Here is a 13,357-nt window from a genome sequence, read left to right on the forward strand (position 1 = left end):
GGATGGGAATGTGGGATATGAGGCGGGGACTCAGGGATATGGGGTGGGGATTTCAGGAATGGGATGGGAATTTGGGGAATGGGATGGGCATGGGGACACCGGGACTCCCCATATCCCCGTGTTCCCATATCCGCATGTCCCCATCCCAATGTCCCCAATTGTCCCCGATTGTCCCCAATGTCGTGGACCCCAGACGTGGACGAGTGCCAGGAGTACGGGGCCGGGCTCTGCGGGGCGCAGCGCTGCGAGAACATTCCGGGCTCCTATCGCTGCGTGCCCGAGTGCCAGCCGGGATTCCGGCCCGGGGACGGCGGGGACTGCATCGGTGAGGGGTTTGGGATTGGGGATTGGGATTGGGATTGGGAATTTGGGATTTGGGATATGGGATATGGGATATGGGATTTGGGATATGGGATTGGGATATGGGATATGGGATTGTGCCCGAGTGCCAGCCAGGATTCCGGCCCGGGGACGGCGGGGACTGCATCGGTGAGGGGTTTGGGACTGGGGACTTGGGAATTTGGGATTTGGGATTGGGATATGGGATCAGGATGGGGATATGGGGACTGGGATGGGGATGTGGAGACTGGAATGGATAGATTGGGAATGTCGGGATATGGGGACTGGAGCGGGGGTTTAGGGACTGGGATGGGAATGAGGGTAAGGGGATATGGGGTTATGGGGACTGGGGTGGGATTGGGGATATTGGGATTGGGATGGAAATGGGGATATGGGGACATTGGGATATGGGGACTGGGGACATTGGGATTGGAATGAGGATATGGGGACTGGGATTGGGATTGGGAAATGGGGATGGGAATGGGGACACGAGAATTGGGACTGGCACAGGGATGGGGGTGGTACGGGAGCTGCTCCCGGGGTTCCGGATGTCCCCATCCCAATGTCCCCAATTGTCCCCGATTGTCCCCAATGTCCTGGACCCCAGACGTGGACGAGTGCCAGGAGTACGGGGCCGGGCTCTGCGGGGCGCAGCGCTGCGAGAACATTCCGGGCTCCTATCGCTGCGTGCCCGAGTGCCAGCCGGGATTCCGGCCCGGGGACGGCGGGGACTGCATCGGTGAGGGGTTTGGGGTTGGGATTTGGGACTGGGGATATGGGATATGGGATATGGGATATGGGATTTGGGATTTGGGATTTGGGATTTGGGATTGGGGTTTGGGATATGGGATATGGGATTGGGATTGGGATATGGGGATTTGGGAATTTGGGATTAAGATGGGGACATGGATATGGGATTGGGATATGGGGATGTGGGGACTGGGATGGGAATGGAAATGGGGATGTGGGGACACAGGGACAGGGATGGACACGGGGACAGGGATGGACACGGGGACACAGGGACAGGGATGGGAACACAGGGGGCCAAAGTCCAACCCCGGGGGGTGGCCGAGGACCTCAGGATGTCCCCGACCCTTTGTCCCACCCCGTGCCAGACGTGGACGAGTGCTCCAACGGGACCCTGTGCGGTGCCCACGCCACCTGCCACAACCTGCCCGGCTCCTTCCAGTGCGCCTGTGACCCCGGCTACGAGACCGCCCGGCACGGCCACCACTGCGTGGGTACGGCCACCAGCGCTGGGGACACCCTGGCCCTGGCCCTGTGCCCCAAATCCCTGTGCCCCATATCCCTGTCCCTGTGCCCCAAATCCCCGTCCCTGTGCCCCAAATCCCTGTGCCCCAAATCCCTGTGGCCCAAATCCCTGTGCCCCAAATCCCCATCCCTGTGCCCCAAATCCCCATCCCTGTGCCCCAAATCCCTGTGGCCCAAATCCCCATCCCTGTGCCCCAAATCCCCATCCCTGTGCCCCAAATCCCTGTGGCCCAAATCCCTGTGCCCCAAATCCCCATCCCTGTGCCCCAAATCCCCGTGCCCCAAATCCCCGTCCCTGTGCCCCAAATCCCTGTCCCTGTGCCCCAAATCCCCATCCCTGTGCCCCAAATCCCCGTCCCTGTGCCCCAAATCCCCATCCCTGTGCCCCAAATCCCCGTCCCTGTGCCCCAAATCCCTGTCCCTGTGCCCCAAATCCCCGTCCCTGTTCCCCAAATCCCTGTGCCCCAAATCCCCATCCCTGTGCCCCAAATCCCCGTCCCTGTTCCCCAAATCCCTGTGCCCCAAATCCCCATCCCTGTGCCCCAAATCCCCATCCCTGTGCCCCAAATCCCTGTGCCCCAAATCCCCGTCCCTGTGCCCCAAATCCCCATCCCTGTGCCCCAAATCCCTGTGCCCCAAATCCCTGTCCCTGTGCCCCAAATCCCCGTCCCTGTGCCCCAAATCCCTGTGCCCCAAATCCCCATCCTGTGCCCCAAATCCCTGTTGCTGTGTCCCCATTCCCACCCCAAATCCCCCAAATTTCCAACTCCAAATCCCCCAATCCCCTAAATCCCAAATCCCCAACCCCAAATTCTCAACCCTAAATCTCCCAAACCCCCAACCCCAAACCCCCCAAATCCCAAACCCCCAACCCCAAATCCCCAACCCCAAATCCCCAACCTCAAATCTCCCAAACCCCCCAAATCCCCAACCCTAAACCCCAAACCCCCCAAATCCCAAACCCCCAACCCCAAATCCTGAGCCCCAAATCCCCAATCCCCCAATCCCCCATTCCCAAATCCCCCAAATCCCCAACTCCAAATCCCCCAAACCGCCCAAATCCCAAACCCCCAACCCCCCAAATCCCAAACCCCCAAATCCCAAATCCCAAATCCCGACCCCCCAGACGTGGACGAGTGCCAGACGCTGCGCGGGGTTTGTGGGGCCGAGCGCTGCGAGAACGTCGAGGGCTCCTTCCTGTGCCTGTGCCCCGACTCCCGGCAGGAGTTCGACCCCGTCACCGGCCGCTGCGGGGCCCTGCCGACCCCACAGAGCCCCCAGATCCTCCCCCAGATCCCCCAAAGCCGGCCCCAGACCCCCCAGAACCCACAAATCCCCCAGAGCCCACAAATGCGACCCCAAAGCCCCCAAACCAGACCCCAAAGCCCCCAAACCAGACCCCAAGCGCCCCAAATCAGACCCCAAAGCCCCCACGTTCCCCAAAACCCCGAAATCAGACCCCAAACTCCCCAAACCAGACCCCAAACGCCCCAAATCGGACCCCAAAGCCCCCAAACCAGACCGGAACCCCCCGAAATCAGACCCCAACCCCCCGAAATCAGACCCCAAACCAGACCCCAAAGCCCCCAAACCAGACCCCAAAGCCCCCAAACCAGACCCCAACCCCCCGAAATCAGACCCCAACCCCCTGAAATCAGACCCCAAACCAGACCCCAAACCCCCCAAACCCGACCCCAAATCCCCCAAACCCGACCCCAAAGCCCCCAAACCAGACCCCAACCCCCTGAAATCAGACCCCAACCCCCCGAAACCAGACCCCAAAGCCCTGCTGGGGATTTTGGGGTGGCCTCGTGTTTCAGTAGGGCCTGTGGGGTCCTGGCCCCGAACGTGACCCGCCCGCAGTGCTGCTGCACCCTGGGGTGGGCATGGGGGGCACAGTGCCCAGGGCAGCCCTGCCCCACACCTGGCACAGGTGAGGACACCCCAAAAACCACGGGGGGCATTTGGGGGGGATTTAAGGGGTGGTTGGGGAGGATTTAAGGGAATGGGGGGGATTTTAGCGGGATTTCGGGGGGATTTGGTGTGGATTTGGGAGGGATTTGGGGTGAGATTTAGGGGGCAACTGGGGGGGGATTTGGGGTGGGATTTGGGGTGGGATTTGGGGTGGATTTAGGGTGGATTTGGGATGGGATTTGGGATGGATTTTGGGGTTGATTTGGGGGGAATTTGGGGTGGATTTGGAGTGGATTTGGGGCAGATTTGGGGTGGATTTGGGGTGGGATTTAGGGTGGATTTAGGGGGGGATTTGGGTGGGATTTATGAGGGATTTGGAGTGGGATTTATGGGGGATTAGGGGTGGATTTGGGGTGAGATTTGGGATGGATTTGGGGTGGGATTTGGGGTGGATTTGGGGTGGGATCTTGGATGGATTTAGGGTGGGATTTGGGGTGGATTTGGGGTGGATTTGAGGGGGGATTTAGGGTGGATTTGGGGAGGGATTTGGGGGGGATTTAGGGGCATTTGGGTTGGGATTCAGGGTCTGATTTAGGGCTTTGGGGGAGGATTTGAGGTGGAATTAGGGTGGGATCTGAGGTGGATTTGGGGTGGGATTTGGGTGGGATTTGGGTGGGATCTGGGGTGGATTTGGGACCCCTGGTACTCCCCCAAAATGGGGCAGATTTGAGGTGTGGCTAAAGAGAGGAGCGGGGGAGGGGGGCACGAACAGAATTTGGGGGGGAATTTTGGGGTCCCTGACCCCCCCTGTACCCCCCCCCCAGATGCTCACCTGTCCCTGTGTCCCCACGGGCCCGGCCGCCTCCCCGAGACCCCCCAGGGCCCCCCTGCAGGTGAGTCTGGGACCCCCCCAGGTGAGACCCCCACCCTTTGTCCCCCCCTTTGTCCCTGGGGGGGTCCACGAGGGGGTCTGGGGGGGGGTCTCTGTCGCTTTTGGGGGGGGTCCCTGTGTCCCTTTTACCCTGGGGGGGTCACTTGGCGGGGTCCCTGTGATTTTGGGGGTGTCTTTGTGATTTTGGGGGGTTCCCTGTGATTTTGGGGGGGTTCCTGTGCTTTGGGGGTGTCCCTGTGATTCGGGGGTGTCTCTGCCCCCCCAGATGTCGACGAGTGCTCCCTGTTCGGGCCCGAGCTCTGCCGGGGGGGGCTCTGTGTCAACGCCGCCCCCTCCTTCAGCTGCTTCTGCCCCAGCGGCTTCTACTTCGAGCAGGAGCACCTGCAGTGCGTGGGTGAGCGCCGCGCACCTGCCGGGACCTGCCGGGACCTGTCTGAGTCCGTCTGTACCTGTCTGTGTCCGTCTGTACCTGTCTGAGTCCGTCTGTACCTGCCGGGACCTGGCTGTGTCCATCTGTACCTGTTGTACCTGTCTGAGTCCGTCTGTACCTGTCTGAGTCCGTCTGTACCTGTCTGTGTCCGTCTGTACCTGTCTGAGTCCGTCTGTACCTGCCGGGACCTGTCTGAGTCCGTCTGTACCTGTTTGTGTCCGTCTGTACCTGTCTGTGTCCGTCTGTACCTGCCGGGACCTGGCTGAGTCCGTCTGTACCTGTCTGAGTCCGTCTGTACCTGCCGGGACCTGCCGGGACCTGTCTGAGTCCGTCTGTACCTGTTTGTGTCCGTCTGTACCTGCCGGGACCTGGCTGTGTCCATCTGTACCTGTCTGAGTCCGTCTGTACCTGCCGGGACCTGCCGGGACCTGTCTGTGTCCGTCTGTACCTGTCTGTGTCCGTCTGTACCTGTCTGTGTCTGTCTGTACCTGTTTGTGTCTGTCTGTACCTGCCAGGTCCTGTCAGGACCTGGCTGTGTCTTTTTGTACCTGCCAGGACCTGTCAGAGCCTGCTGGGGCCTGGCTGTGTCTGTCTGTGTCTGTCTGTACCTGCCAGGACCTGGCTGTGTCCGTCTGTACCTGTTTGTGTCCGTCTGTACCTGTCTGTGTCCGTCTGTACCTGTTTGTGTCCGTCTGTACCTGCCAGGACCTGGCTGTGTCTGTCTGTACCTGCCAGGACCCATGCGCCCCAAAAAATCCCCCCTAAACTCACCTGAAACTGCCCCAAATCCCCCCCAAATCCCCCCCAAATCCCCCCGACCCCCATTTTTTGCCCCCCAGACAACGACGAGTGCGCGGCAGCCGAGGCTGAGCTGTGCCTAAGCCCCCTAAACTCCCCAAATCCCCCCCAAAATCCCCCCTAAATCCCCCTAAACTCAATTTATACCCCCCAATCCTTTTGTACCTCCCCAAAATTCCCCCTAAACTCAATGTATACCCCCCAAATTCCCCTCTAAATTCACGTTGTACACCCCCAAAATCCCCCCTAACCCCCCTCTAAATCCCCCCAAACCCCTCCAAAATCCCCCCAAACTCAATCTATACCCCCCAAAATCCTTTTAAACATCCCCAAAATCCCCTAAACTCGCTTTAAACACCCCAAAATCCCCCCTAAACTCATCTTATACCCCCCGAACTTCACTGCTAAGACCCCGAATCCCCCCCAAATCCCCCCAAACCCCCCCAAACCGCCCCGAATCCCCCCCAAAATCCCCCCAAACCCCCCCAAACCGCCCCGAATCCCCCCCAAATCCCCCCAAATCCCCCCAAACCGCCCCGAATCCCCCCGACCCCCGTTTTTTGCCCCCAGACAACGACGAGTGCGCGGCGGCCGAGGCCGAGCCGTGCCTGGGGGGGCTCTGTGTCAACACCGTGGGCTCCTACCTGTGCTCCTGCCCCCCCCCGCTCATCCTGGACCCCTCCCAGCGCCGCTGCGTGGCCAACGACACCGACCCGGGTGGGTCTGGGGGCGCCCGGGGGTCCCCGATATCGGGGGGGGGTCAGGGGACCCCGGGTTGGGGGGGTTTGGGGGGGTTTTGGGGGGTTGGGAGGGGGTTTAGTGGGATGTAAAGGGGATTTAGGGGGGTTTTGGGGGGGTTAGGAGGGGTTTGGGGGGGTCCCCGATATCGGGGGGGGGTCAGGGGACCCCGGGTTGGGGGGGATTTGGGGGGGTTAGGAGGAGTTTCAGTGGGATGTAAAGGGGATTTAGGGGGGTTTTGGGGGCGTTAGGAGGGGTTTTAGAGGGGTTAGGATGGGTTTTGGGGGAACCGGGGGATCCCCGATATCGGGGGGGGGTCAGGGGACCCCGGGTTGGGGGGGTTGGGGGGGTTTGGGGGGGATTTGGGGGTTAGGAGGGGTTTTAGGGGGGTATAAAAGGGTCAGGAGAGGATTTAGGGGCGTTAGGAGGGGTTTTAGGGGGTTCGGAGGGGTTTAAGGGGTTCGGAGGGGTTTTAGGGGTTCAGCACCCCCCAGTTAAGACCCCTCCCCAAATTTTCGCCCCCCCAGAGGGGTCCCTGGGCGTGTGCTGGCAGGAGGGGGCGGGGCTCCCCTGAGTTTTTGGGCTTTTTGGGATTTCTGGGGTTTTTGGGGTTACCTGGCGTCCCCATTAACGGCGATTTTTGGGGTTTCCCATAACGGGGGTGAACTTTTGGGGTTCGGCACCCCCCAGTTAAGACCCCTCCCCAAATTCTCGCCCCCGCAGAGGGGTCCCTGGCCGTGGAGGGGCGGGGCTCACCTGAGTTTTTTGGGGTCACTTGGGGCTTTTTTGGGCTACCTGGCGTCCCCATTAACGGCGATTTTTGGGGTTTCCCATAACGGGGGTGAATTTTTGGGGTTCGGCACCCCCCATTTAAGACCCCTCCCCAAATTCTCGCCCCCGCAGAGGGGTCCCTGGCCGTGTGCTGGCAGGAGGTGGGGCCGGACCTGGTGTGCGGGCGGCCCCGGCGCGCTGCCCCCGTCACCTACACCGAGTGCTGCTGCCTGTACGGGCAGGCCTGGGGCATGGAGTGCGCGCTCTGCCCCGCCCCCCACTCCGGTGAGACCCCCGCGACCCCTCCCCAAATTCAGCCCCGGGACCCCCAAACCCATCCCCGAAACCAGGAGGGGCTGGGATGAGCGTGGGACTGGGACCAGTTTGGGAACTGGGAGCACTGGGGGGATGTGGGACCCCGGGATGGGGACCCCTTTGCCCCCACTCCGGTGAGACCCCCGGGACCCCTCCCCAAATTCAGCCCCGGGACCCCCAAACCCATCCCCGAAACCGGGAGGGGCTGGGAAGGGACTGGGACCAGTTTGGGAACTGGGAGCACTGGGAAATGATGGGAGGGGGCTCAAAGGGGATGGGAGACCCCTGGGATGGGCACAGCTGGACCCCCCCCCCCCACTCCCCCGCGACCCCTCCCCAAATTCAGCCCCGGGACCCCTAAACCCATCCCCGAAACCGGGGAGGGGCTGGGACTGGGACCAGTTTGGGAACTGGGAGCACTGGGGAGGGGTCCTAACCAGGAGGGGGAGGGGTTTGGACCCCCCGGGATGGGGGACACTGGACCCCCCCCACACTAATCAGACCCCCCCTTCAAACCCCCAAACGCACCCCAAAAAAAACCCCCCAAAAAAACCTCAAAAACCCCAACCCCCCCCCCAAAAAAACCAAAAATCCACCCCAAAAAAACTCCAAAAATCCCCCCAAAAATCCCTCCCAAAAAAACTCCAAAACTCCCCCCAAAAATCCCCCCCCAAAAAGCCCCAAAATCCCCCCAACCCCATCCCAATAAAACCATCAAAAACCCCAAAAATCCCCCCAAAATCAAAAAAATCTCCCCGAAAAAACCCCAAAAAATCCCCCAAATCCCCCCTAAAATCCCCCCCATTTCAAGACCCCCTCCCCAAATTTCGGGGTCCCCCCAACCCCATTTTTTTTCTCCCCCCCCCCCAGACGATTTCGAGCTCCTCTGCAACGTCCTGAGACCCCCAAACTTCGCCCCCCCCCTCTACGACCCCTCCCCCAATTTCCCCCCACCCCAATTCGGGCCCCTCCCCCCCCCTTACGGGGGCCCCCCCGAATTTTTTGGGGGGTTCCGCCCCCATTACGACCCCTCCCCTTATTATGGGGGTGGGGCAGGGGGCGTGGCCTACGACCCCCTGATGGGGGGTGGGGGAGGGGCGGGGGATCCCTCCCTTTACGCCCCTCCCCCCCGGCCGCCCCTCCCCCCTCGTTACGAGGATTTTGGGGACCCCCCCCGGGGGAGGGGACCCCGATTTGAGCCCCCCCGAGGGGGCCCCCGATGGAATCTCCAACCCCACGGGACCCCCGAGGAGGAGGAGGAGGAGGAGGAAGAGGAAGGTGAGGGTTGGGGTTTTTGGGGGTTTTGGGGGGATTTTTGGGGGATTTTGGGGGGATTTTTGGGGTTTTTTTGGGGGGGGCTTGGGGGTTTTTTGGGGGGGATTTTTTGGGGGGGGAATTTGGGGTTTTCAGGTGAATTTTGGGGGGAGTTTGGGGTTTTTTTGGGGGTTTTTTGGGGTTTTTTCAGGGGGGATTTTGGGCTTTTGGGGGGTTTTGGGGGAGGATTTTGGGGGGAGTTTTGGGGATTTGGGGTTTTAAGGGGAGTTTTGGGTTTTAGGGGGAGTTTCGGTGGAGTTTGGGGTTTTTTTCAGATTTTTTTGGGTTTTTTGGGGGGGATTTTTTTGGGGATGGGTTTGGGGTTTTTTTTGGGGGCGTTTTTCTGGGGGGGTGGGGGGTCTGAAGCCCCCTCCCCAATTTAGGAGAGGAGGAGTGCGGGGTCCTGAGCGGCTGCACCCACGGGCGCTGCGTCCGCGTGGGCGACGCCTTCACCTGCGCCTGCGACCCCGGCTTCCACCTGGACCCCGCCCGCCTCGACTGCCTCGGTGAGACCCCTCCCCAAAATCCCTGGGATCCCCCGAAATCCCCGGGAAAAATCCCGAATCTTGAGAGCCCCAAAATCCCTGAAAAAAACCCCAAATATTGGGAAAAAAATCTAAATTTTGAGAGCTCCAAACCCCTGAACAAAACCCCAAAATCCTGAGACCCTTCCCCAAAAAATCCCTGAAATCCCCGGGAGAAAACCCAAATCTTGAGAGCCCCAAAATCCCTGGGAAAAAAACTCAAAATCCCTGAAAAAAACCCCAAATATTGGGAAAAAAATCTAAATTTTGAGAGCTCCAAACCCCTGGGAAAAAACCCCAAAATCCTGAGACCCTTCCCCCAAAAATCCCTGAGACCCCTCCCCAAAAACCCCAAATCCTGAGAGCCCCAAACCCCTAAAAAAATACAGAGACGCCTCCCCAAAATCCTCCAAAAACCCCAAATTTTCTCCTTTTAACCCCAAATTTTTCCCCCCCCGACATAGACAAGTGTTTGGGGGTGCCCACCCAGACCCAATTCCCAATTTCCCCCCAGAATTTCCCCCTAAAACCCCAAATTTTCCCCTTTTAACCCCAAATCTCCCCCTAAAAACCCCAAATTTCCCCCTTTTAACCCCGAATTTCGCCCCCCCAGACGTGGACGAGTGTTTGGGGGTGCCCCCCCCGTGCCGCCCCGGGCGCTGCCTCAACACCCCCGGCTCCTTCCGCTGCCTGTGCCCCCCCGGGACCCCCCCGGCCCTGGACCCGCCCCGCTGCCCCCCGCGCCCCCCCCACGCCTGAAGCCCCCTCCCCATATTTATTGTGTGGGTTTGTTTTGTATAGAAAAATATCAAAATAAATATAAAGGAATTTTTTTTTTTGGGGGGGGGGGGATTTATTTGCACCCCTCTCCCCAAATCAAGGGGGTGTCCCCCACCCCCCCCCCCACCCACTCAGCCTCGTGGTTGGGACCCCCCCCCAAACAAAAAGGGAAGGGGGATTTGGGGACCCCTCCCCATATTTTTACTGAATAAAGGTTTTATATAAAAAAAAGGAGTTTGGGGTGGTTTTTTTTTTTAACACTCCCCATTTTTTTGGGGGGGGTGGATGCAGGTAAGATCCCCCCCCCCTCTCAAGGAAGTGGGACCCCCCCAAAACTAAAACCCCCTCAAAACTGGGCCCCCCCCCTCAAAACTGGAACCCACCATGGAATTAGGACCCTCCCAAAATTTGGACCCCGAAATTGGGACCTCCCCCCCAAAATTGGAACCTTCCTGACACTGGGACCCCCCCACAAAATTGGGACCCCCCCCCAGAACTGGAACCCCCCCCAAAATTGGGACCTTCCAGCATTGGGACCCCCCCCAAAAATTGGAATCCCCCCAACCCACGGAATGAAGCCATTGACCCCCAACCCCCTTTGGGGACCCTTTATTGTGGGGTGTCCCCTCCCAGTGTCCCCAGTGTCCCCTCCCAGTATCTCCCAGTATCCCCAGTGCCCCCCCCACCAGCGCTACCCGCTGTCGCGCCCCCCCCGGGCTGTTTAGGCCCCGTCCCTCGTCCCCTCCAACAATCCGGCCCCTTCCTCGCCCTCGGCGTCGCTGTCCGGTGCCGGCGCCGCGCCGGGGACGCCGTGGAGCTCGGCCACGTGGCGCAAGGTCTGGGCCAGCAGCAGGACCCCCGTGACCCCCAGCAGCAGGTACGCTGTGGGGCAAGGAGGTGAGCGGCACGGTGGGGACACAGCGGGACCCAATGGAGCCCAACGGGACCTGACAGAACCCAATGGAACCCAAAGGAGCCCAACGGGACCTGACAGAACCCAATGGAACCCAAAGGAACCCAACGGAACCTGACAGGACTCAATGGAACTCCATGGGAGCCAATGGAACCCAAAGCAACCCAAAGGAACCCAACGGAAGGCAACAGGACCTGACAGAACCCAACGGAACCCAATGGAAGCCAACGGAACCCAGTGGGAGCCAACAGAACCCAAAGGAACTCAACGGGACCCAATGGAACCCAACGGGACATAACGGAACCCAACGGAAGCCAACAGGACACAATGGAAACCAAGAGAACCCAACGGAACCCAATGGGACATGACAGAACCCAATGGAAGCCAACAGGACGTGATGGAACCCAACAGAACCCAATGGGTCACAATGGGACCCAACGGAACCCAATGGGTCACAATGGGACCCAACAGAACCCAAGAGAACCCAATGGAATCCAACAGAACCCAATGGAACACAACAGGTCCCAATGAGCCATCAAAAACCCAACCCAACCCTTTCAAAACCCAACCCAACCTTCCCAAAACCCCAAGAACCCAACCCAACCCATCCCAAACCCAACAAAACCCAACCCAACCTTCCCAAACCCCACCAAAACCCCAAGAACCCAACCCAACCCCTCAACCCTTCCAACCCAACACCCGCCCCACCCCTCGACTCACCGGCCACCGCCACTTGGTAGAGCTGCCTCAGGGGCTGCTGTGCCTGCTGGGCCGGCACCAGGTCACCAAACCCAACGGTGCAGAGCGAGATGACGCAGAAGTAGACGGCGTCCAGGTAGCTCCAGGTGGCCTCCAGCAGGTAGAAGGCGGTGGCCGGGAGGAGCACCAGGAGCACCAGGGTGAGGGCCAGGAGGCCCAGCAGGTGCGCGCGGGCGGCGCCGCGCCGGCTGTAGCCCCACCGGGCCTGCAGGTGGGCGCGGGGACGCCGGGCCAGGGGCCCGGCCAGGTGGCGGGCGGTGGCGGCCAGCAGGAACATGGTGGCCGGGACGCCCGCGGCGGCGTAGGCGGCGCAGAAGGCTCTGCCGGCGGCCGAGAGCGGCGTCACCGAGCCGTAGCCTTGGGGGGACATCGGGAGGGTCAAGGGGGACACCTGGGTCACTATGGGGGGGTTTGGGGGGGTCTTGGGGTGGATTTGGGGTCTTGGGGGTCTTGAGGGTCATGGGGTGGATTGGGGGTCTTGGATGTCCTGGGAGTCTTGGGGGTCTTCAGAGTCCTGGGGGTCTTGGAGGGTCTTGTGGTTTTGGGGGTCTTGGGGTTTTGGGGGTCTTGGATGTCCTGGGAGTCTTGGGGTCTTCAGAGTCCTGAGGGTCTCGAGGGTCCTGGGGGACTTGGGGTGGCTGGTGGGTTCTGGGGGGGTCCTGGGGGGTCTTGGGGCTCCTGGAGATCCTGGGGGTCTTGAAGGTGATGGGGGTCTTGGGGTGGCTGGAGGGGTCTTGGGGGTTCTGGGAGTTCCAAATCTTAGGGCGGGGTTCTGGGGGTCTGGGGGGGTCCCTGGGGGTTCGGGGGGGGTCTCAGGGGGTCTCACCCACGGTGGTCAGCAGGGTGACGATGAACAGGAGGGCGCTGGGCAGGTCCCACTCGCCGCCGTTGGGGGTCCCGGAGGTTGCGGGGGTCCTGGGGGACCCCTCGAGCACCCAAAGCCCCAGGACCCCCAAAAAAACCAACCCCGCATAGGCGACCCCCAAAACCAGCGCCCCCCGCCCCATGGCCCCCCCACCCACCCACGCCGCAACCCCAAATCAACCCCGGGACCCCCCAAAAGACCCCCAGGACTCCCTTAAGGACCCCCGGACCCCCTTAAAGACCCCCGGGACCCCCTCAAAGACCCCCAGGACCTCTCAGAGACTCCTGGGATCCCCTCAAGGACCCCCGGGACCCCCTGAAAGACCCCCGGGATCCCCAAAAGACCCCCCGGACCCCCGCCCGCCCCTCACTAGCGCCAGTCCCGCTCCGATCCCCGCCTGACGCTGCCTCTGCTCATCCCAGTCCCTCCCAGTCCCTCCCAGTCCCTCCCAGTTCCCTCCCAGTGGCGGCGGCTGCGGGGTGGGGGCGGGGCCGGGGTCTTTTCCCCCTCCCCCCAGCCGAAACCTCGGGACTGGGGGGAACTGGGAGGGACTGGGAGGGACTGGGATGAGCAGGAAGGGGCAGCACCGGGACAGTTGATACTGGGGTAACTGGGATGGTTGATACTGGGATAAACTGGGAAGGTTTGTAGTGGGATAACTGGGGCCATCCATACTGGGATAACTGGTCTGTACTGGGTGAACTGGCCCATACTGGGATAACTGGTCTGTATT

The 13,357-nt window shown here is 60.9% G+C and overlaps 2 protein-coding genes across 2 annotated transcripts in view; one reads left to right on the forward strand and one right to left on the reverse strand.

Annotated features, from left to right (window-relative positions):
* LTBP4 (latent transforming growth factor beta binding protein 4) overlaps positions 1-10,066 on the forward strand; it is a 31,052-nt gene extending 20,986 nt beyond the window's left edge. Inside the window, 11 exon segments of the mRNA XM_066569944.1 lie at positions 194-325; positions 947-1,078; positions 1,455-1,580; positions 2,738-3,544; positions 4,350-4,418; positions 4,683-4,811; positions 6,216-6,362; positions 7,287-7,439; positions 8,340-8,747; positions 9,170-9,289; positions 9,921-10,066. Coding sequence (XP_066426041.1) covers positions 194-325; positions 947-1,078; positions 1,455-1,580; positions 2,738-3,544; positions 4,350-4,418; positions 4,683-4,811; positions 6,216-6,362; positions 7,287-7,439; positions 8,340-8,747; positions 9,170-9,289; positions 9,921-10,066 — 2,369 coding nt within the window.
* Positions 10,067-10,808: 742 nt separating this feature from the next.
* LOC136569564 (potassium channel subfamily K member 6-like) lies at positions 10,809-12,766 on the reverse strand. The gene is made up of 3 exons (XM_066569945.1): positions 12,586-12,766; positions 11,721-12,116; positions 10,809-10,969 (listed from the first exon to the last, which is right to left on the reverse strand). Exons 1-3 carry the CDS (start codon positions 12,764-12,766, stop codon positions 10,809-10,811), a joined length of 738 nt encoding a protein of 245 aa, XP_066426042.1.
* Between the last annotated feature and the right edge of the window lie 591 nt (positions 12,767-13,357).

Source organism: Molothrus aeneus, unplaced genomic scaffold (assembly GCF_037042795.1).
Source record: "Molothrus aeneus isolate 106 unplaced genomic scaffold, BPBGC_Maene_1.0 scaffold_128, whole genome shotgun sequence".
In the NCBI taxonomy this organism is placed as follows: domain Eukaryota; kingdom Metazoa; phylum Chordata; class Aves; order Passeriformes; family Icteridae; genus Molothrus; species Molothrus aeneus.

Excerpts from the sequence above, each read along its gene's own strand:
- LOC136569564 (XM_066569945.1), bottom strand. The coding sequence starts at position 12,766 with ATGGGGCGGGGGGCGCTGGTTTTGGGGGTCGCCTATGCGGGGTTGGTT. Across the intron at positions 12,117-12,585 it reads CACCCTGCTGACCACCGTGG|GCTACGGCTCGGTGACGCCG; the intron begins GTGAGACCCCCT and ends TGTCCCCCCAAG. Across the intron at positions 10,970-11,720 it reads CTACCAAGTGGCGGTGGCCG|CGTACCTGCTGCTGGGGGTC; the intron begins GTGAGTCGAGGG and ends CTTGCCCCACAG.